The 20,928-nt window shown below is 44.3% G+C and overlaps 1 protein-coding gene across 1 annotated transcript in view; it reads right to left on the bottom strand.

The window, feature by feature from the left end:
* Positions 1-20,928, bottom strand: part of LOC126267782 (endothelin-converting enzyme-like 1) — a 340,693-nt gene that overhangs the window by 33,823 nt on the left and 285,942 nt on the right. The window contains exons 11-14 of the mRNA XM_049973087.1: positions 17,853-18,029; positions 12,367-12,470; positions 8,748-8,803; positions 71-342 (exon numbers count right to left, since the gene is read on the bottom strand). Of these exons, the coding sequence (XP_049829044.1) occupies positions 71-342; positions 8,748-8,803; positions 12,367-12,470; positions 17,853-18,029 (609 nt within the window). The remainder of the gene's footprint in view (positions 1-70; positions 343-8,747; positions 8,804-12,366; positions 12,471-17,852; positions 18,030-20,928) is intronic.

The following is a 20,928-nucleotide window of genomic DNA, read 5'->3' as shown; positions in this document are numbered from 1 at the left end:
AGACAGAGTCAGAGAAACACACACACACACGCGCGCGCGCACAGAGAGAGAGAGAAAGAGAGAGACTTGCCTGGACCGGCACGCTGGCGCCCAGGAAGGGCACGGAGCGCATGAAGGTGGCGTGGTACTGCCTGGCGAGGCAGTCGAGGCGGGCCTCGTAGCGCAGGCGCGCCGCGGGCGTGAGCCACGCGTGCGGCTGTCCGGCGGGCCCGCGCTCCACGCCGGCCGAGTCCAGCGCGTGCATCAGCTCGTGCGCCAGCGCCGTGCCCAGCGCGCCCAGCGGCACGTAGCGGGGCACGTCGGAGCGCAGATACGGCTGCGCCAGCAGCGCCAGCGGGACCACTGCACACAGTAGCTGGTCAACGGTGTCCCGACACCACTCTCAATTACAGAACTAAACAACAGATGTCACGACAGGGAGACTCTCAAGTATGAAACGTAGTATTGTGTTGTCAGCAGACGTGCAATAACGGAAGATTGGGGTCTGTCAGGAGGGCTCATGGACTTCCGACTCCGACTAGTCAATGGGTGTCACCTGAGTAGCAAAGCCATCCTCCACAGGGTCATTCCCGGCCGGAGTGGCCGAGCGGTTCTAGGCTCTACAGTCTGAAATCGCTTGAATGCTACGGTTGCAGGTTCGAATCCTGCCTCGGGGATGGATGTGTGTGGTGTCCTTAGGTTACTTAGGTTTAAGTAGTTTTTAGTTCTAGGGGACTGATGACCGCAGCAGCTAAGTCCCATAGTGCTCAGAGCCATTTTAAACCATTTTTAACAAGGTCACTGTTGCTCACACCACAAGGAATTTTTCCCGATAGGTTAAAATATTAAAATACGAAACTGTCAAACCACTTCATAAGAAACGTAATGAAACAGAGTTAAATAATTATCGTCCAGTTTTCTTGCTCACATCGTTTTCGAAAATATTTGAAAAGGTAATGTGCACTTAAATGGAAACAATTTCCTTGGCATATGACATTTCTTATTCCAGGAAGGTTGCTCGAGTGAGAATGTTATTTATACATTCACTCATGAAATAGAACAAGCCTTAAATAACAATATATCGCCAGTTGACATTTTTTGTGATGTTTCCCATGCGTTTGACCGCGTAGAAAAACTCAGGTTGTATGGAACTGAGGCCGTATGCACAGCTGGTTTGAATAACACTTATAAAAAAAATGCAAAAGACTGTGTTGAGTAGCTCAAACAATGTCGGAAGAGTAAAAAATTTTACGGTGAATACGGGCAAATAAATAAATAAATCACAGAAGTAGTCCCACACAGTTCAAGTTTCGGTCCATTTCTGTTCCTTATATATGTGTATGACCTACCACTAAACATTCAACAAACAAAACTCGTACTTTTTGCAGACAATACTAGGGTTTAATAAATCTCATTACAGAGAAAGAAACAACAGCTGCTAAAAGATATTTGCCAAAGAATTATTAAGTGATTCTCTAAAAACTGACTCTCCCTCAATTTGAAAAAAAAATACTACATTTAGTTCTGTGCATTAAACAGAATCACATCAACAAGTGATGCACCATATGAGCGTGAGTCAGTAAATAGGGTAGAATGCTCAGATTTCTTGCTTTAAATACTGATGAAAAGTTAAAGTGAAAGAAACATATTACTGAGCTTGTCGAACAATATCGTTCAACTTTTATTGCTCTTCGTTTAATTGCTAATCTTCGAAACAAACGTATAAACATCCTGACAGGTTTTGCAATTTCCACTCACTATTTTTCTACGGAATAATTTTCTGGGGTAACTCATCATTTAGAAAGTGCATTGGTTTGACAAAAGCAAGCACTAAGAATAATATGTAGTCTTCACCCACGAGCGTCATATAGCTGCCTCTTCAAGGAGCTAAGCATTTTAACTGCGCCGACACAGTTCATGTGTTCGCTAACGAAGTATGTAATAAAAAGTACAATTCAAGAAGAACACTGATCCCAGTACGTACAACACTCGAGGAAAATATGACTTCCATTACCTATTGTTAAAGGTCTCAATGGCTTACAAAAAGAGTACAATATCCAGAAACAAAAACTTTTCACCATTTGCCCAATAACATGTCTGACAGGTAGCGAAGCAAGTTTTAAAAGTAATTTAAAATCATTTCTCCTGGTGCACTTCTATTCCACTGACGAAGTTGTACTGGTAGCCCGTAAAAAGTAAATAAAAATGTGTTGTTGAATGAGTAAGATGAAAAATAATAACGTGTCTCTAAACTGACTCATTCCACATCATTTACATAAAACGATTGTTCAGATTCTGTTGATCATGTAACTAATTTGAAATGCGTAAGAACAGCACTGTTAAATCAAGAAATGGAATATATATCACGTACTGACCGACCGGGACCGTCCAGCGTTGTGGAAGATGATTTTAAAAGAGCCTCATGAAATCAGCGGATGGAATCACTCATGAGTTCCAATGTGCTACCGGCAGTCCATCTGGCACAACGTTCGCACGTAATTAGGGATAAAAATGAAAAGAACTAGTGCAATGGTTCTAATAAACCACACATTCCTGTAGTGGGTGCTGATCGATACTTGAGTTACTGTGATCTGCGGCGCCACTGGACAATGGATGACTGCAAACGAGTGATTTGGAATGATGAATCACTCTGTGTCCTGTTGAAATCCGATGGGAAGGTTTGGGTTTGACTAAACAGGGAGAACGTTGCCTTGTATCACGTGTAGTGCCAACAGTAAAGTACGTAGGAGTGGTGTTAGGGCATGTGTATGTTTCTCGTGGTTAGTGTTTTGTCTCGTTATTGCACTTAAGAAAGCGGCGGACGTGTAAGAATATGAACATACACTCCTGGAAATTTAAATAAGAACACCGTGAATTCATTGTCCCAGGAAGGGGAAACTTTATTGACACATTCCTGGGGTCAGATTCATCACATGATCACACTGACAGAACCACAGGCACATAGACACAGGCAACAGAGCATGCACAATGTCGGCACTAGTACAGTGTATATCCACCTTTCGCAGCAATGCAGGCTGCTATTCTCCCATGGAGACGATCGTAGAGATGCTGGATGTAGTCCTGTGGAACGGCTTGCCATGCCATTTCCACCTGGCGCCTCAGTTGGACCAGCGTTCGTGCTGGACGTGCAGACCGCGTGAGACGACGCTTCATCCAGTCCCAAACATGCTCAATGGGGGACAGATCCGGAGATCTTGCTGGCCAGGGTAGTTGACTTACACCTTCTAGAGCACGTTGGGTGGCACGGGATACATGCGGACGTGCATTGTCCTGTTGGAACAGCAAGTTCCCTTGCCGGTCTAGGAATGGTAGAACGATGGGTTCGATGACGGTTTAGATGTACCGTGCACTATTCAGTGTCCCCTCGACGATCACCAGAGGTGTACGGCCAGTGTAGGAGATCGCTCGCCACACCATGATTCCGGGTGTTGACCCTGTGTGCCTCGGACGTATGCAGTCCTGATTGTGGCGCTCACCTGCACGGCGCCAAACACGCATACGACCATCATTGGCACCAAGGCAGAAGCGACTCTCATCGCTGAAGACGACACATCTCCATTCGTCCCTCCATTAACGCCTGTCGAGACACCACTGGAGGCGGGCTGCACGATGTTGGGGCGTGAGCGGAAGACGGCCTAACGGTGTGCGGGACCGTAGCCCAGCTTCATGTAGACGGTTGCGAATGGTCCTCGCCGATACCCCAGGAGCAACAGTGTCCCTAATTTGCTGGGAAGTGGCGGCGCGGTCCCCCACCGGAACTGCGTAGGATCCTACGGTCTTGGCAGGCATGCGTGCGTCGCTGCGGTCCGGTCACGGGTCGACGGGCACGTGCACCTTCCGCCGACCACTGGCGACAACATCGATGTACTGTGGAGACCTCACGCCCCACGTGTCGAGCAATTCGTCGGTATGTCCACCCGGCCTCCCGCATGCCCACTATACGCCCTCGCTCAAAGTCCGTCAACTGCACATACGGTTCACGTCCACGCTGTCGCGGCATGCTAACAGTGTTAAAGACTGCGATGGAGCTCCGTATGCCACGGCAAACTGGCTGACACTGACGGCGGTGGTGCACAAATGCTGCGCAGCTAGCGCCATTCGACGGCCAACACCGCGGTTCCTGGTGTGTCCGCTGTGCCGTGCGTATGATCATTGCTTGTACAGCCCTCTCGCAGTGTCCGGAGCAAGTATGGTGGGTCTGACACACCGGTGCCAATGTGTTCTTTTTTCCATTTCCAGGAGTGTATTTTACAGCATCGTGTGCTCTGAACAGTGGAGGTACAGTTCGGGGACAATGGTGGTTTGTATCACCACGATAATGCATCCTGTCATAAAAGGGTTTACCGACAGTAAGTTTCACCAAAAGGACGCAATAGAACATAGTTTGGTTGAGATAGAACGTGAAGACTCCGCCGTACAAGATCGCTACCTTTATGATTGCCTCTCTTGTGGAAGAATGGGCTGTTATTCCACTTCAGAAATTCAGACACCTCATTAAAAGTGTCCCCAACTCAATTCAAGACGTCATAAAGATAAGTATGGACGCACGACATATTAATGTCCACTAACAGGTGTCCGAATACTTTCGATAATGCAGTGTGTGTTACGTGAAAACGTCTGTGCCGCTCCCGGATGTCAGTGATGTAGCGAAGAGGAGACGCTTCAGTTCATAAGTGTTCTCGTACAACCTATACTTACATATGTACTCGACAAATTACCATATGGTATGTATATATAGTAATAAAATCATATCTCCCTTTCTATATTCCATTCACAGATACTACACTCCTGGAAATGGGAAAAAGAACACATTGACACCCGTGTGTCAGACCCACCATACTTGCTCCGGACACTGCGAGAGGGCTGTAAAAGCAATGATCATACGCACGGTACAGCGGACACACCAGGGACCGCGGTGTTGGCCGTCGAATGGCGCTAGCTGCGCAGCATTTGTGCACCACCGCCGTCAGTGTCAGCCAGTTTTCCATGGCATACGGAGCTCCATCGCAGTCTTTAACACTGGTAGCATGCCGCGACAGCGTGGACGTGAACCGTATGTGCAGTTGACGGACTTTGAGCGAGGGCGTATAGTGGGCATGCGGGAGGCCGGGTGGACGTACCGCCGAATTGCTCAACACGTGGGGCGTGAGGTCTGCACAGTACATCGATGTTGTCGCCAGTGGTCGGCGGAAGGTGCACGTGCCCGTCGACCTGGGACCGGACCGCAGCGACGCACGGATGCACGCCAAGACCGTAGGATCCTACGCAGTGCCGTAGGGGACCACACCGCCACTTCCCAGCAAATTAGGGACACTGTTGCTCCTGGGGTATCGGCGAGGACCATTCGCACGCCGTTAGGCCGTCTTCCGCTCACGCCCCAACATCGTGCAGCCCGCCTCCAGTGGTGTCGCGACAGGCGTGAATGGAGGGACGAATGGAGACGTGTCGTCTTCAGCGATGAGAGTCGCTTCTGCCTTGGTGCCAATGATGGTCGTATGCGTGTTTGGCGTCGTGCAGGTGAGCGCCACAATCAGGACTGCATACGACCGAGGCACACGGGGCCAACACCCGGCATCATGGTGTGGGGAGCGATCTCCTACACTGGCCGTACACCTCTGGTGATCGTCGAGGGGACACTGAATAGTGCACGGTACATCCAAACCGTCATCGAACCCATCGTTCTACCATTCCTAGACCGGCAAGGGACAATGCACGTCCGCATGTATCCCGTGCCACCCAACGTGCTCTAGAAGGTGTAAGTCAACTACCCTGGCCAGCAAGATCTCCGGATCTGTCCCCCATTGAGCATGTTTGGGACTGGATGAAACGTCGTCTCACGCGGTCTGCACGTCCAGCACGAACGCTGGTCCAACTGAGGCGCCAGGTGGAAATGGCATGGCAAGCCGTTCCACAGGACTACATCCAGCATCTCTACGATCGTCCCCATGGGAGAATAGCAGCCTGCATTGCTGCGAAAGGTGGATATACACTGTACTAGTGCCGACATTGTGCATGCTCTGTTGCCTGTGTCTATGTGCCTGTGGTTGTGTCAGTGTGATCATGTGATGTATCTGACCCCAGGAATGTGTCAATAAAGTTTCCCCTTCCTGGGACAATGAATTCACGGTGTTCTTATTTCAATTTCCAGGAGTGTATACTGGAGGAAGGATTTTGGTAATCCTCTTTATTAGCATGATTTTGTTTAATTTTCCCAGCGTGGTCCCAGTGTGGTCCCAGTGTGGTCCCAGTGTGGTCCCAGCGTGAATTGTATGGTAGAGGAGATAATGCATTTGTGGATTCGTAATGGCACATGAGGGTCTGGAAATCTGAGTAGGCCTATGTTCATTCTTTGGCGTATAATTGAGCCCCCAGCCATCAGATTCTCAAGTCTACAAGTCTCATGAATATCCGTAGCTCATTATTGACATTTTGTCCTCCAGGCCCAATGACTTATTTAACTGCAACCGCGTCCTCCTGTATTTTCCATCTGTTTTGTGTGATATTAAAAGTTTCAATAAAAAACAACAACGTTACGTAATATTTTTTATCATTATTAGCCTCTGGCACCAATAAAAACATGTATCTCCCACACTTGTATTTGGTCGCCACCATCAGTGTTGACAGCATACTGTAACCGATAGACGAAAATGCAGTGATGTTTGCAGTGAGACATGGTGTGGCTGCCTTCACTCTGCCATAACCGCCCACCTGCAGCTCAGGCGGCTCTTGACATACCGATGGCGTCCACGAACCCAAAGATCAGTATTACAAAAAAAGACCTTTTGAGCCAAACAAACTTCTATACAATTTTAAATTACTCTTAAGGCTAACTAGTGCATTAAATCAAATTGAGAGTGTTTGCTTGAAAATCGTGTTGGCAAAGGAATAGAAGGGCTAAAAGCACACCGAAAGTAAATTCATTCTAAAAATGTCAATATAAAGATTGAATCCTATGTCGATGGTGGTTATACATATCGAATGATTGCATTTGATTGTTGGACTAAAAATCTGGAATAGGATTTCATCTAGCCAAAGTATCTTGAACTTCTATTTAAATTCTTGCATACCAAGACTAACATGTCTGAGTAGTACAGAGTGTCCACTACGAGACTCCAACATTTTAATATCCTGTATCTTTCTCATTTCAGATGGTGGACCTGTGAATCCTGAAGGGGCAAACAGAGCAACTCAACAAGTTTGTGGTGGCCGTAGGGGAGCTGCAATCAATTGTTTTAGCAAAATGCAGGATATGAAAGAGCGTTCACAAGTGGTCTGGTGGTATGCAGAGACAAAATAGGTGACCCAAGCGTAAAGAAAATTTCGTCGGGTTTACGACAAAGCGGCCCCGTCATTCAAGACTATAAAGAAGTGGGGTGATCAGTTTTTGGCTACTGAGAGTGTTGCAAAAGGGCATGGTGGTGACAAGCCTGGGATCAGCGAACATCATGCGGAACAAGTGCGGCGGTCATTCGATCAAAGTCCGCAGAAGTCAGTGCGACAGGGAGCGCGAGAATTTCGTATGAAACGTTCAACAGTAAACAAAGTGCTTCGTCAGCGATTACGTTTGTACGCATATAAAGTGCAGGTTGTGCAAGAAATCAAGCCTGAAGGTCGACCAAAGCGAGAAGAATTTGCAAGTGTCTTGTTAGATCTCATTGCCGCGGACGATACGTTTTTATCACGCGTGATGTTTACTGACGAGGCAACCTTTCACGTGTCAGGGGCTGTCAATCGTCACAATGTGCGCTTCTGGGTGTCCGAAAATCCACATGCACCTAGGGAACACATACGCGACAGTACGAAAGTTAATGTGTGGTGTGGTTTGATGATAAATCGCATTGTTGGGCCGTTTTTCTTTCAGGAGCCGACTGTTGATGGAGCCATCTACCTGGACATGTTGGAACAATTTGCCGTTCCACAGATAACAGACCTGCAGCCAAATGTGATGTTTCAACAGTACGGTGCACGACCCCATTGGAGCCTTGATGTCCGAAAAATTTTAAATGACACATTCCCGCAACGATGGATTGGCCGTGGAGGTCCAATTCCTTGGCCGCCACGTTCGCCCGAAATAACCGCCCTCGATTTTTTCTTGTGGTGTTATGTGAAAGACCGGGTATACGCTACACCAGTAAAGGACCTGTAAGAATTGAAACAGCGCATAAGAATTGTCATCAACTCTGTCACAGAACAGATGATCCGCAACACATGGCACGAAATCGATTATAAAGTTGATATTCTGCGCGCTACCCGTGGCGCCCATGTTCAATTGTACTGAACCGTCCACCTGTGTATGAAAACTTGATGGGCTGCTGTGTGATTTCCCTGTATTTGTTCGTCAATAAATTGCGTTTCCTCTCAGATTTTATGAGTTCAAATGTTGGAGTCTCATTGTGAACACCCTTTACATTAACCGACACAACATAGTGCATTTTGGAGAAGGAATTCTACCGGTACATCCAGACGGATTAAAGCTGTTGCCAGAATGGACCTGTAGCTCGTACCTCTGCCTTTCGCGGAAAATTTGGATGTACGGTGATTCAGCTCGGCTCACAGGTCTAATCTGTAATCTAGTCTCATATGATGCTTTCCTCCTGCATATCCTTTCCCCCAATAGCGCTAGTGCAGCAGAAGAGTTTATCTTTGGAATGCAGCTGAGAGGGACTGACTGGTTAGCTTTCTACGGAATCTCGTTACCAGACCGTCGCAGACCGCTGCTTCTGCTTCTAGTCATCACATGTACTTACCAATACTGTTGAGTGTCTTCTCGTAGAAAGCGTTCACCACGAAAGGATACGCCCAGCTGGAAAGGAATAAAGATAGGTATTGCAGTTAAATAATGTTTTTTAAACTGAAAATACCAAAATTTACATCGAAACTAGTATTAATTCTACAGTCTATTGAAGTATTAATGCACAAATCTGACTTTTTAAAAAGATAAGTACTGTAATTAGAGCTTATTTAAAAGCTTTTATTTCTCACCGAACTGGTTTTAGTCTGTAGCATGATTTTTTTGCAGGTATTAGGACAAATCTGCTTATGCTTGATCGATTTACAGTCATGCAAGCATATTAAAGTACTTATGCTTGAGTGTGAGTACCGACAAACGCAGGATCATACAAGCAATCGTCAGTAGTGACAAATTGCACACAGCGGTCTTATGTCGAGTGAAATGAACGAAATTAACAACAAACTTCAGAAACGTACGAAAGGAAGCCTTGTTTCAACAGAATTAAATCGAAAGCCTATCTCGGTAACGCAAAGAGTGATTTTTCATATTTTATGCTCTTAACAAACTACAAAGCTGTTAGTCACAAACTAAAATGTCATTACTGTAACGATACATTGTCAGAACCAGTTAAATGAGAAAAAACTGGAAGGTATGTATTAATGCAGAGTAGGAAGAAATGAAGTACAGAAATCTATACTCGCTTATTGCAGGTATCTACAGACGCAAATTTGAAACCTACATTGCCCTTTTAGCAAATGAGGAATCGCAATTTTAGTGTCAGTCTTCCATGTAGTGCTATTTTTTCTTATGATTAAATTATGCTTTTTAATCGAAGAAGTTGCGAGCATTAGGAGTTTCCAATACGTTTCTCTCTTCATCCTCAAATGCCAACGGCCTTGCCGCAGTGTTAACACCGGTTCCCGTGAGACCACCGCAGTTCAGAGCTGTCAGGTTTGGCTGACACCTGGATGGGTGATCGTCCGGTCTGCCGAGTGCTGTTGGCAAGCGGGGTGCAGTCAGCCCTTGTGAGCCCACTTGAAGAGCTATTTGATTGGGTAGTAGCGGTTCCGGCCAAAAGCCTTCTACAAGTCTAAAAATACGGAATCAGTTTGAAATTCTTTGACGATAATACACAACACTTGGCGTGACTAAAGAACTAATTGTGTTTAATAAGAACGATGTTTTCTAAACCCGTAATGACTATGTGTCAATAGACCGCTCAATTCGAAGTAATTCATAATGTCCGAAGACAATCCATGTTCCAGAATCTTACAGAATATCGACTTTAATGACATCGGCCTGTAATAATTTAATGGATTATCATAATGTCTTTCTTGAATAATGGTGTGAACTGTGCAACTTCCCAGTCTTTGGGTACTTTTGGGTACGGATCTTCCGTTGAGCGAACGATTAGATTATGATTGTTAAGTAAGGAGCTATTACGCCAGCATACTCTAAAAGGAACCTAATTCGTGTATGGACCGGGGGCTCGCTTTTATTCATTACTCCTACCACTAAGTTACTCATGTTGGCAGCTGTTCTTGATCTCAGTTCTGGATTATTTACTTCGTCTTCTTTGGTGAAGGAATTTCGGAAGGCTGTGTTTAGTAACGCAGCTTTGGCAGAACTGTCATCGATAGTATTCCCATTGCTATCGCGCAGAGAAGGCATTGATTGTGTATTGCCGCTAGCACATTTTACATACGACCCGCATCTCTTTAGACTTACTGCCATGTTTTGAGACAATAAGGAGTCGATTGTTTGGAAATGTACTTACGTATGAGAGTCAGCGCGGTGACGCTCATCGCCCTGAAAAATAAAACTTTTGTGATATTGTAGCAACTGTGGGTAAAAACAGACTTCCAACGCATCTAGATACGTGATTCCTGTAAAGCCGTCGGCACATATGCCGTCAGTGCCGTCACGTCAACGTTGAGCGTGCCGAGTTCAACGTGCTTCTGAACGCTAAGAAACGATGCGACTTCTGTGAACGGTATGTGTGCCTCAACGTGGTTACGCAATCGCAGCGCAATCCAACGGCAGCAGTCAGCTGTATCTGGCTCGCAAATCACACTGTTTACGAAATGGATAGACGTCAAATTTCCTCCCTTGGCCATGTGCTAGTCACGTTGCTCTGCCTGTAGTATACATAAATGAGAATTTGACTATCCATGAACACGGTATAAGGCAAGAAGGAAGAAGCTGTAAGCGTCCGCGCATTGTCGTCCAAAAAGATGGGTGGGTTGAGCAGAAAGTATCGCCGCTTCTTTCGCGAAGCCGGTGGCAGATTATGCTTCAAAAACAAACAGTAATTTTGTGCATTGACGGCCTGCCGTGGAGGAATGTAATGCGTTAGGATAACAAGCTTTTGCTGCTCGATAGGACAGGGAAGTACTGTACCATCCATCATACTCCCCGGACGTAAGTCCTTGTGACTTTGGTTTGATTCCGAAGATGAAGAAACCACTACGTGGGATTCGTTTCAGAACTCTTCCAGACGTTTGACAGGCAGTAGTCCGCTCCATCCGCACCATCAACAGAACAGGCTCTGCTAACGGTATACTACGCCTTCCACATCGCTGGCCACGGGTTCTACGCAACACTGGTGACTACTTTGAAGCCGGCCGGAGTGGCCGAGCGGTTCTAGGGGCCACAGTCTAAAACCGCGCGACCGCTACGGTCGCAGGTTCTAATCTTGCCTCGGACATGGATGTGTGTGATGTGCTTAGGTTAGTTAGGTTTAAGTAGTTCTAAGTTTTAGGGGACTCATGACCTCAGAAGTTAAGTCCAATAGTGCATGATTCATGGTGTCAGTTCGCTCCAGTACTACTTCACACATTAGTCGAGTCCAGGTCACCACTTCTTGCGGCACTTCTTCATGCTCGTAGGGGTTGTATACGTTATTAGGTAGGTGTACCAGCTTTTTGGCTCTTCAGTGTATAAAAAAACCAATGTTCTGTAACTGTTGACGAATACTTTTAGCTGTACGTTGTGGAGTGCTGTACTCTCAGATAAAATCAGGGTTGAAAGATGTAGCTGATCTGTGCCTGTTGAAAAGAATGCAATACGTCTTTGCTTCGTTATGGTGATCTCGAGTCGATGCACGATTGCCAATGAATGACTGGGCAAGTGAGCGAGGTAACTGATCAGAGAGACTCATATCGGCTGCCATATGAACCCATAATTCAAAAAATGGCTCTGAGCAGTATGGGACTTAACTTCTGAGGTCATCAATCCCCTAGAACTTAGAACTACCTAAACCTAAGTAACCTAAGGACATCACACACATCCATGCCCGAGGCAAGATACGAACCTGCGACCGTAGCAGTCGCGCGGTTCCAGACTGAAGTGCCTAGAACCGCATGGCCACATCGGCCGGCGAACCCATAATTTTCAGCTGATGCTAGTGTATACTTTTAGTTGCGAATCGGATTCACTCAAAGTTCCTATCTTCACACACGCAGAACGTATAGTCTTGTGAAATAGAACGAATCTTTTTGAAATATCCCAATAAAGTAATTATAAACACCAACCATACATTCCAGTGGTCGACAAGCAGCCGTATATTGAGTTAAATAATGGACGCCACGGTAAGACGCGGTAAGCAGGTTGGTAGGACCGTGGCGGGAACTCACCGGTCGTCGTCGGCGGGCTGGCGCAGTCGCCGCGCGTGTTCGGCCCGCAGCTGGCGGTAGCGGCGCAGCACGTTGCCGAACAGGTCGTCCTGGCGCACCTCCACCTGCGCACACAGCGGCCACCTCCCGTCACCTCACCCGTCACTTCACTACAGGTGCTCACATAAAGGGAACAGGTGAAGTGTCACAGAGGTAAGATTACGTATAATGGAATAAAAGTCTGGGTGGGTAGTTTTGGACACACCAGGTGAAATTTTACCGCATGATAATTATGCTTCTAGCAGTAAGAACTGAATACGTTTGATAAACAGATAACAAAGTAAATGAACCGCAAAAATTAAATTGCGTTTCAAAGTGATCTCGTTGAATGTCGTTAACGATACATGTATGATACATGGTTTACAAATGATGTGTATATATCTACTTGGAGCCCATATCAGGCATCTAAAAGAAATCGTAAAAATAGAAATAAAAGGATCAATAAATGGATAGCCACCCGACATTTAAAAAATAAATTAAAAGAATTTCTGAATGACAACTCCTTCTGCTAAATAGAAGAATTATTAGACACGAAGTAATAACTGCAACAACAACGAAATATTTTTTGTAAAGAAAACTTATCTTAAAGTGACATGTTCCGCATCATTAAGAAATGTCGTATTCGTGATCTATGAAACAAGTGGTAATGTATGTATGTATGTATGCATAGAGACATTACAGAAAAAGTTGACAGTAGCTACACAGTGCTATTGAACAGATACAAACGAACTGTACGTTCACTTAATACAAGAGATCGTTTACTAACCTCTAGCTACATTAAATCCCATGTCCTCATTCTATCTCATCCTAGCCTTTCCCATGCATACATACTATTAATTAGCCTATCCTGCTTCTCATCTGAAACTTAAAACCTAAAGGCTACAATTCTGACTTCCCCGAAGCTGAATACGAAGTTATATGGGTACAGGTACAGATATTGTGACAATTGCTCTCTTAAATGTACCAAATTCAGTGTACAAATTGTTTTTGCTTTGCATCTAACAGTCTCCCTGCAAACACATCTCGTAATTTTCTATCTTATGTTTTCTGCACGGTCGTTTTGCACCTGTCAATATAGACTATTATTTTGACTTTACGAATCCACACTTAAAATACGTGACATGCTGCCCAGGGGAAGATAAACTTAAACACCTTCCTTGTACCACGTATACCAACCAACCTATCAACATAATACTCGTTACAGCGGACATTATTAGTCTGCAAATGAAGTAAATACTGATGTAATGTTGTTCAATAAACTGTCCTCAGTTATCACTAGAAACATCTGCACTTATACCCATAACATTCACACACGCAGTGACAGTATTTTATATGATCAAGCCTTTATAAGTTTTCCTCAATGCCGAGTTTGTTTCTTTGCACTTCCTGCTTATTTTACAGACCCACAGTATTTGATGCGTTTACGATCGTCAATGATAATAGTTCCAGGACGGAATATAATCATGACTGACGAGACAATATGGTGCAAACGATTACCAAGTTTCCATAATGAGATTTTCACTCTGCAGCGGAGTGTGCGCTGACATGAAACTTCCTGGCAGATTAAAACTGTGGGCAGGAGAGCCTCTGTGAAGTTTGGAAGGTAGGAGACGAGATACTGCCAGAAGTAAAGCTGTGAGTACCGGTCGTGAGTCATGCTTCGGTAGCTCAGATGGTAGAGCACTTGCCCGCGAAAGGCAAAGGTCCCGAGTTCTAGTCTCGGTCGGGCACACAGTTTTAATCTGCCAGGAAGTTTGATTACCAAGTTGATAGTACTGCTTCACTCACGGTACTTTGCTGCTTCAGTCACTCGGGTGACTTGTCCGTCAGTCATTTACGAGTGTTACACAACGTTAATTATACAACGAGGTGCCAGTGTTTATTACCTCCGATTACGGATAATATGAATAGACGAAATTTTGAACAGTACATGTCACACACAGGAACTTTGATAAGGTAAGAATGTTGCTTGCTTTCAGTACTTACATTTCAGAGAGACAGCAATAAATCTGCATCTACAGCTGAGAATCACTGGGCAGTGTGTGTCAGAGGGTCCTTTTACTGTACCACACGTCAAGGTTTCTCCACATCCCATTTACGAATAGACGATGGGAACAATAACTGCTTCGCAGCCTAATATATTCGGGGTAGGTACGTAGGGGCCACAAAATACTTGTTTCCGGTGTGAAAGACGGCTCTTGAAGTTTTCTACGCATGTCATAGAGAGATTTACGGCGTCTTTCATCGAATGACAAGCAGTTAATACTTTTTAACATTTGCGTTACACGTTCTTGGCAGTCAAAAACGTCTCTGACAGTTCGCACCGACCTTCTATAAAAATCGTCCGTCCAAAAACTTCCTCAACTGTTTTTATTCCTGGCGTATAAGGGACGTGAGCCCAGTAACCACCGCGCTGAGTAGCCGTGCCGACTGGGGCGCCTTGCCACGGTTCGCATTGCGCCCCCGTCGGAGGTTCGTAAGTTAGCTTAAGTGTAAGCTGAGGGACCGATGACCTCAGCAGTTTGGTCCCTTACGAATTTTCTACAAATTTCCAAATTTTTCCAATAACTTACGGTGGCAGCTTGTACTAACAACCTGTCAGCTGTAAGCAGTTTGTGTTCAGTGGTGGACATGCGGCCATAATGTGTCAACGTTGTTGTGTCACAAATCGCAGTGGAGTAACATCTTTAAATCAAGTGCTCAACTTATTCTCCCGAAAGTTTTGAAGAAATAGAGGCACTAATGTACATAATCCCACTTTTGCTGATCATCGAAAAGCGTCGAAGAAGTTTCCATGTCATGGGCTCGAGGTACTGGAAGAGCTAGAGGTTTCCAAGCATATTTCTAAGAACGACGGCCTCATTCTCAATGAACAGTTACAATTATGTAATAAAAATTTATTCAGTGGTTTTAATCCACTGCTCGCAGAATTGGGATTCCTCCATTTTTTGCTATATTTTTCTGCCTCTAGCTCAGAAACATATTTTTCTTAGAATTTTAGGTGTGTACTACTATAGTTACCTTCATGTCGATATTCTTTTGGACTGTACAGGTGTTTGAACAAATTTTCTGTATTATTGTGTCCTTTACCTAACAGAAATTTCTGTAAAGCCTAATACATGGCAGTTATATTTCATCTGCTTGACTATTGTGCATTTTCAAAAATACCTTAAGCTCTATTCCTTTGTAATTTGTCTTTATAATATATGTCGTGTTTTCATTATTTCTGTTATAGTGTTTCAAATGGACACATGTCATTTTCCGCGCCCGAGAGGCGGCACAATTTGTATTATTTTAGTGGCAGCAACATCAGCCACTGGGCCGATCAGTCGGATATTGTTCCTAGCTAGGCATGTGTGAAACGGCTGAAACGTGTTTTGTTTTATTTTTGACTTGAGCATAGCTGCTCTAAATTCTGACCATTGCTTTCTCGCAGTCTAATTTTACGTAAATGACCTTTTACGTCATGACAATTTTCATCTTGGTTATTATGTTTGTTGTACTTCATTTATATGAATTATTTTATAGGGTTCTCAAAATTTGATTCTGATGAAGACACCCTTAGTAGAGGTTGAAAACTAGGTCAGTTGTTTTCAACCGGTTGTTTGTAAAATTCCTATGTGTGGAAACTGTGTACGGTTGTTGCGAAACAGCCATGTTTAAAACTGTTTTGAAGATAAGTGTGAAAACTTCGTTTCACACATTTCACTCTCGTAGGGAAACAACAGCTCGCGGACGCCTGCCACGACTTGACTGAAATTCAGAATGAGGACAGATCTCTCCTGAAAAAAGTATCACGGGGAAGGGGACTTTTTTTGTCAGCACTAGCCTACCTCTAAATGATCTGGTGCATACACTCATACGAAGTGTCAAAGCTCTGATGACATAACCGATGGTCAAGCCAATATGCCGTGCGAATTGAAAACATCCTAAAGCATGACTTTGACAGCTACACATCGTTGTACGAGAGTTATATGTATTGTACTCAGTACTATGTAGAACACCCGAAGCATTAAAACCACCATCTTTTCTCCATTTTTTATTAATCCAGCTTCGAAACATTTTGGGCGTACGGGGTATACTTTCGACGTCCCACGTTTGTCCAATCTGATTCGGGACACACAGACAGTAATAAAATATGGGTGATAATAGTGTTTTATATGGAATCAAAATATCGCTCATGATATTTCAGTTATCTTCCTACCGAAAAAGAACCAATATTACTAGCATCAGCCCTTACTGAATTGCCGTCACCATGACACCAGTATGGTATGCTTATTCTGCAAATAACCCATATACTCCAGAAATTTTAAACCTACGGACTAAGATTTCGGATAGAGGGAGCGGGAAAGAAAAGTACTATAAACGAATGTGAAAAACCTTTGATTCGAGTTACTGGCGTTGGGAACTTGGTGTTTCAGCCCATAAAGATTCACACAATAGAGATGTGGCACTAACGTTAAAACTTTTGGGTCAGAAACTGAAATCATTTACTCTAGTAATACTAGTTATACGGGTGAACCAGAACTCAGTGATAAAATTTCTTATGTTCTCCAGGGACATTTTTTGAGTATTATGGTATAACGGTCCCGTGGTCTCCTGTGATCCGTTACAATTTGAGATCTAACTTCATTTGTTATTGTATCCGTATGGCACTGACAATATCTCCACAGCAGTGCAAATGTCGACTGAATGCACTGTGTGTCTCGCTTGGAGGCACATTTGTTCCATGGACACATGTAAGTTCCATACTCCTTGCTTGTGTCGTGTTCGTTTTTGCGGTAGTATTGTGTGTATGTTAACGGGGTTACACAAAAATCTGAGTAAACTTACTGACGAAACACTGGCCGACATGCGCCTAGTGAATAGGTTCTCTGAATGCAAAGGAAGAGAGGTACAACGACGCTATGGTGGGCTGTTCCTGTAGCAATGGCAACCACATCACAACCAGAAAACTTTTATGTCAGCTGACTCTGGACGCGGAAGCCTATGCAATTACACATCACAGAACTTTTGCACCCCTAAATAAGTGCGTTTTAGAATGGGAGTCCGGGAGTGGCTGGTGTCCGGGTATTTCGAAGAAGCAAAGTAAATTGGTGTAACACACAAAATAAATCATAATTACTGTGCATCGGTCCCTCATGTCGCAGTACTTAGAAAATATCCCTGAAATACGTCCGAATCTTCTTAATGTTGCTATTTTTCTTCTCAACAGCTGAACACCGGCAGATTTCTTGTGGTTTCCATTCATTGTTCCTGATATACAGCTAAAAGTAGTATTCCAGTGTCGTACAGAACCTGACACGCATCCTTACACCTGGCCAACAACAAAAAATCCTCGTCGACAATAGAGAACTTATAAAACATGGAGAAAGTAGGCTGCGGTGCTGATGTCAGAGTTACTTATTGACGGTGTGCGAGTCGAGGCGAGGCGAGAGGCGACTCACGTCGTGGAGGAGCGCGGCCACGTACGTGTGGTTGGAGAGGCCGGGCATCGTCAGCAGGTGCGCGCGCAGGGCTGCCAACTTGGCGAGCGCCGCCTCGCGGCTGGTCGCGTCCAGCCAGGGCAGTAGCCGCACACGCGCCTCCAGCGCAGACTTCAGTCGCTCCAGCAGTTGGCGCGCCTGTGGGCAGGCACACTCATTCGTCACGTCCCATCTGTTACGGAGAATATCTTGACAGAGAAACTACTGCTACTGATACATTGCTGCCTACTAAAAGCCGCGCAGACTAGCCGCGTGCTATAGGGCGTCTTGCCACGGTTCGCGCGGCTCCCCTCGTCGGAGGTTCGAGTCCTCCCTCTGGCATGTGTGTGTGTGTGTGTGTGTGTGTGTGTTGTCTTTAGCCTAAGTAAGATTAAATTAGCTCAAGTAGTGTGTAAGCCTAGGAGCCGATGGCCTCAGCAGTTTGGTCCCATAGGAGCTTACCACCACCACCACCACGCCTATTAAAACTACGACATCAGGCAGGGGAGCAATTAACTACTTTTAACTCAATGTGCGTATGTAGTAAAGTAGGAGCAATTAACGGTTAAATTCTTAGGTGATTTTACGGGATACAGAGAAACGAAATATAGTGCACAAAGCTATCACACGAAAGCTCTAATCCCAATGGGCACCGAGTGAAAAAAAGAAGGTTCCAATGGCTCTGAGCACTATGAGACTTAACTTCTGAGGTCATCAGTCCCCTAGATCTTACAACTAATTAAACCTACCTAACCTAAGGATATCACATACATCCATGGCCGAGACAGGATTCGAACCTGTGACCGTAGCGGTCACGCGGGTTCAGACTGTAGCGCCTAGAACCGCTCGGCCACTCCGTCCGGCGGCAACGAGTGAAGCTCAGCTTCCATGACACATAGGGGCACGTGATACCATATTTTGTAAAATTATGTGAGAAGCTCTTTTATAACACACATAATTTTATAATACGCAAACTTTTTTTTTTTTGAAAAGTTATGATTTGGCACAATAGGTGTAAGTAACTTTATTATAAATATCATTTTGGTCGAACAACAGACCATTCTCATGCCTAAAAATGGCATTAATTACAGAAAAAGTGGTCATTTGCATCTAGATCAAAAATATACATTAACTGGATCTAAATTACAGAATACAGGGAAGTATTCGACTTATAAAGTTGGTAGTTAGGCATAGCTCAAGCCCATTCTGAATTTGACCCTTATAGTACTGGAAAATTGACAGATATCGGCGAAATTGCTTAGTTTGAAACTTATGTAGGAATGTTTGCAGAGCTGAAATGTCATTGCGAGTTTGTTTCTTTCAGCGTGGTACACGAGGATGTTTCGGAGCATTAATTAAAATTGCCACATAATAATTTGGATGGGGAGATAAGGAATTTGAGCTGACAGTTATATGGAAGCAAATTTGCTAAGTAATAATGGAGACTTAAATATCGTAGGGGTCAGTGATGTCAAATGGACATAAAACTAGGGTTTCTAGTAAGGTGATTATAGGCTATCAACAGCAGCAAAATATGGTATAATGGGAGTAGGATTCGTTATGAATAGGAAGTTAGGGCAGAGAGTGTGTTACTGTGAACAGTTCAGTGATAGGGTTGTTCTTATCCAAATCGTCAGCAAACCGACAGCGACAACGATAGTTCATGTACACGTGCCTACGTCGCAAGGTGAAGCTAAAGAGGTACAGAAGGTATACGAGAATACTGAAAGAGTAATACAGTACGTAAACTGAGATGGAAATCTAATAGTCATGGGGAACTGGAATGCAGTTGAAGGGGAAGGAATAGAAAAAATGGTTACAGGAGACTATGAGTTAGAGACAGAGAATCAGAGAGGATAAACACTAAATGAGTTCTGTAATAAATTTAAGCTAGTAATAGCGAATAATCTGTTCAAGAATCACAAGAAGAGGAGGCATGCTTGGAAATATTTCAGTTAGATTACATCATTGTCAGGCAGGGATTCCGAAATCAGAAACTGGATTTTAAGGCTTACCCACGAGCAGATACAGATTCAGATCACAATTTGATAGTTTTAAAGAATAGGCTGAAGTTTAAGAGGTTAGTCAGGAAGAATCTCTAAGCAAACATGTAGGACACGGAAGTACTAAGGGATTACGAGATATTCTTGAAGTTCTCTAAAGCTGTAGACACAGCAATTAAGAATAGCCCAGTAGGCAGTACAGTTGAAGAGGAATGACCACCTCTAAAAAGGGTAATCGCAGAAGTTGGAAAGTAAAACATAGTTACAAAGAAGATAACTCCGAAAAAGCCATGGGTGGCAGAAGAAACACTTCAGCTGATCGAAGAAAGATGGAAGTACATAAATATTCAGGGAAATCTACGAACACAAAAATACAAGCCGCTGACGAATGAAGTAAATAGAAAGTGCAGGGAAGCTAAGACGAAATGGCTGCATGACAAATGTCAAGAAATTGAAAAATAAATGATTGTCGGAAGGATTGGCTCAGTTCAAAAAGTGGAAACAACCTTCTGTGAAATGAGAGGCACGGGTGGTAACAATAAGATTGCAATGGGAGTTCCACTGTTAAATCCAGGGAAGAGAGCGCATAGGTGGTAAGAGTACATCGAAGGCTTCTAAGAGGGGGAAGACTTTTCTGATGTGATAGAAGAAGAAACAGTACTTGATTCAAAATCAGAATTTAAGAGAGCCTTCGCTGACTTAAATAAGAGAGAAGGGATAGACAACATTCCATCCGAATTTCTGTAATCAGTGGGGACGTGGCAACAAAACGACTATTCACGTTGGTGTGTAGAATGTTGAGTCTGGCGACATACCATCTCACTTTCGGAAAAATATGGTCCACACATTTACAAAGACTGCAGATGTCGATGGTGCGAGAATTGTCGCTCAGTCAGCTTAACAGTTCATCCACCCAAACTGCTTACAAGAATAATATACAGAAGAATGTAAAAAAAAAATTGAGGATGTATTAGATAATGATCAGTTTGGCTTAAGAGAATGTAAAGGCACCAGAGAGGCAATTCTAACTTTGCGATTGATATGGAAGCAAGGCT

The sequence above is a fragment of the Schistocerca gregaria genome, chromosome 4 (assembly GCF_023897955.1).
Source record: "Schistocerca gregaria isolate iqSchGreg1 chromosome 4, iqSchGreg1.2, whole genome shotgun sequence".
In the NCBI taxonomy this organism is placed as follows: domain Eukaryota; kingdom Metazoa; phylum Arthropoda; class Insecta; order Orthoptera; family Acrididae; genus Schistocerca; species Schistocerca gregaria.
The sequence above is the reverse complement of the archived record's forward strand: the minus strand, read 5'-3'. Positions and strand labels throughout refer to the sequence as shown.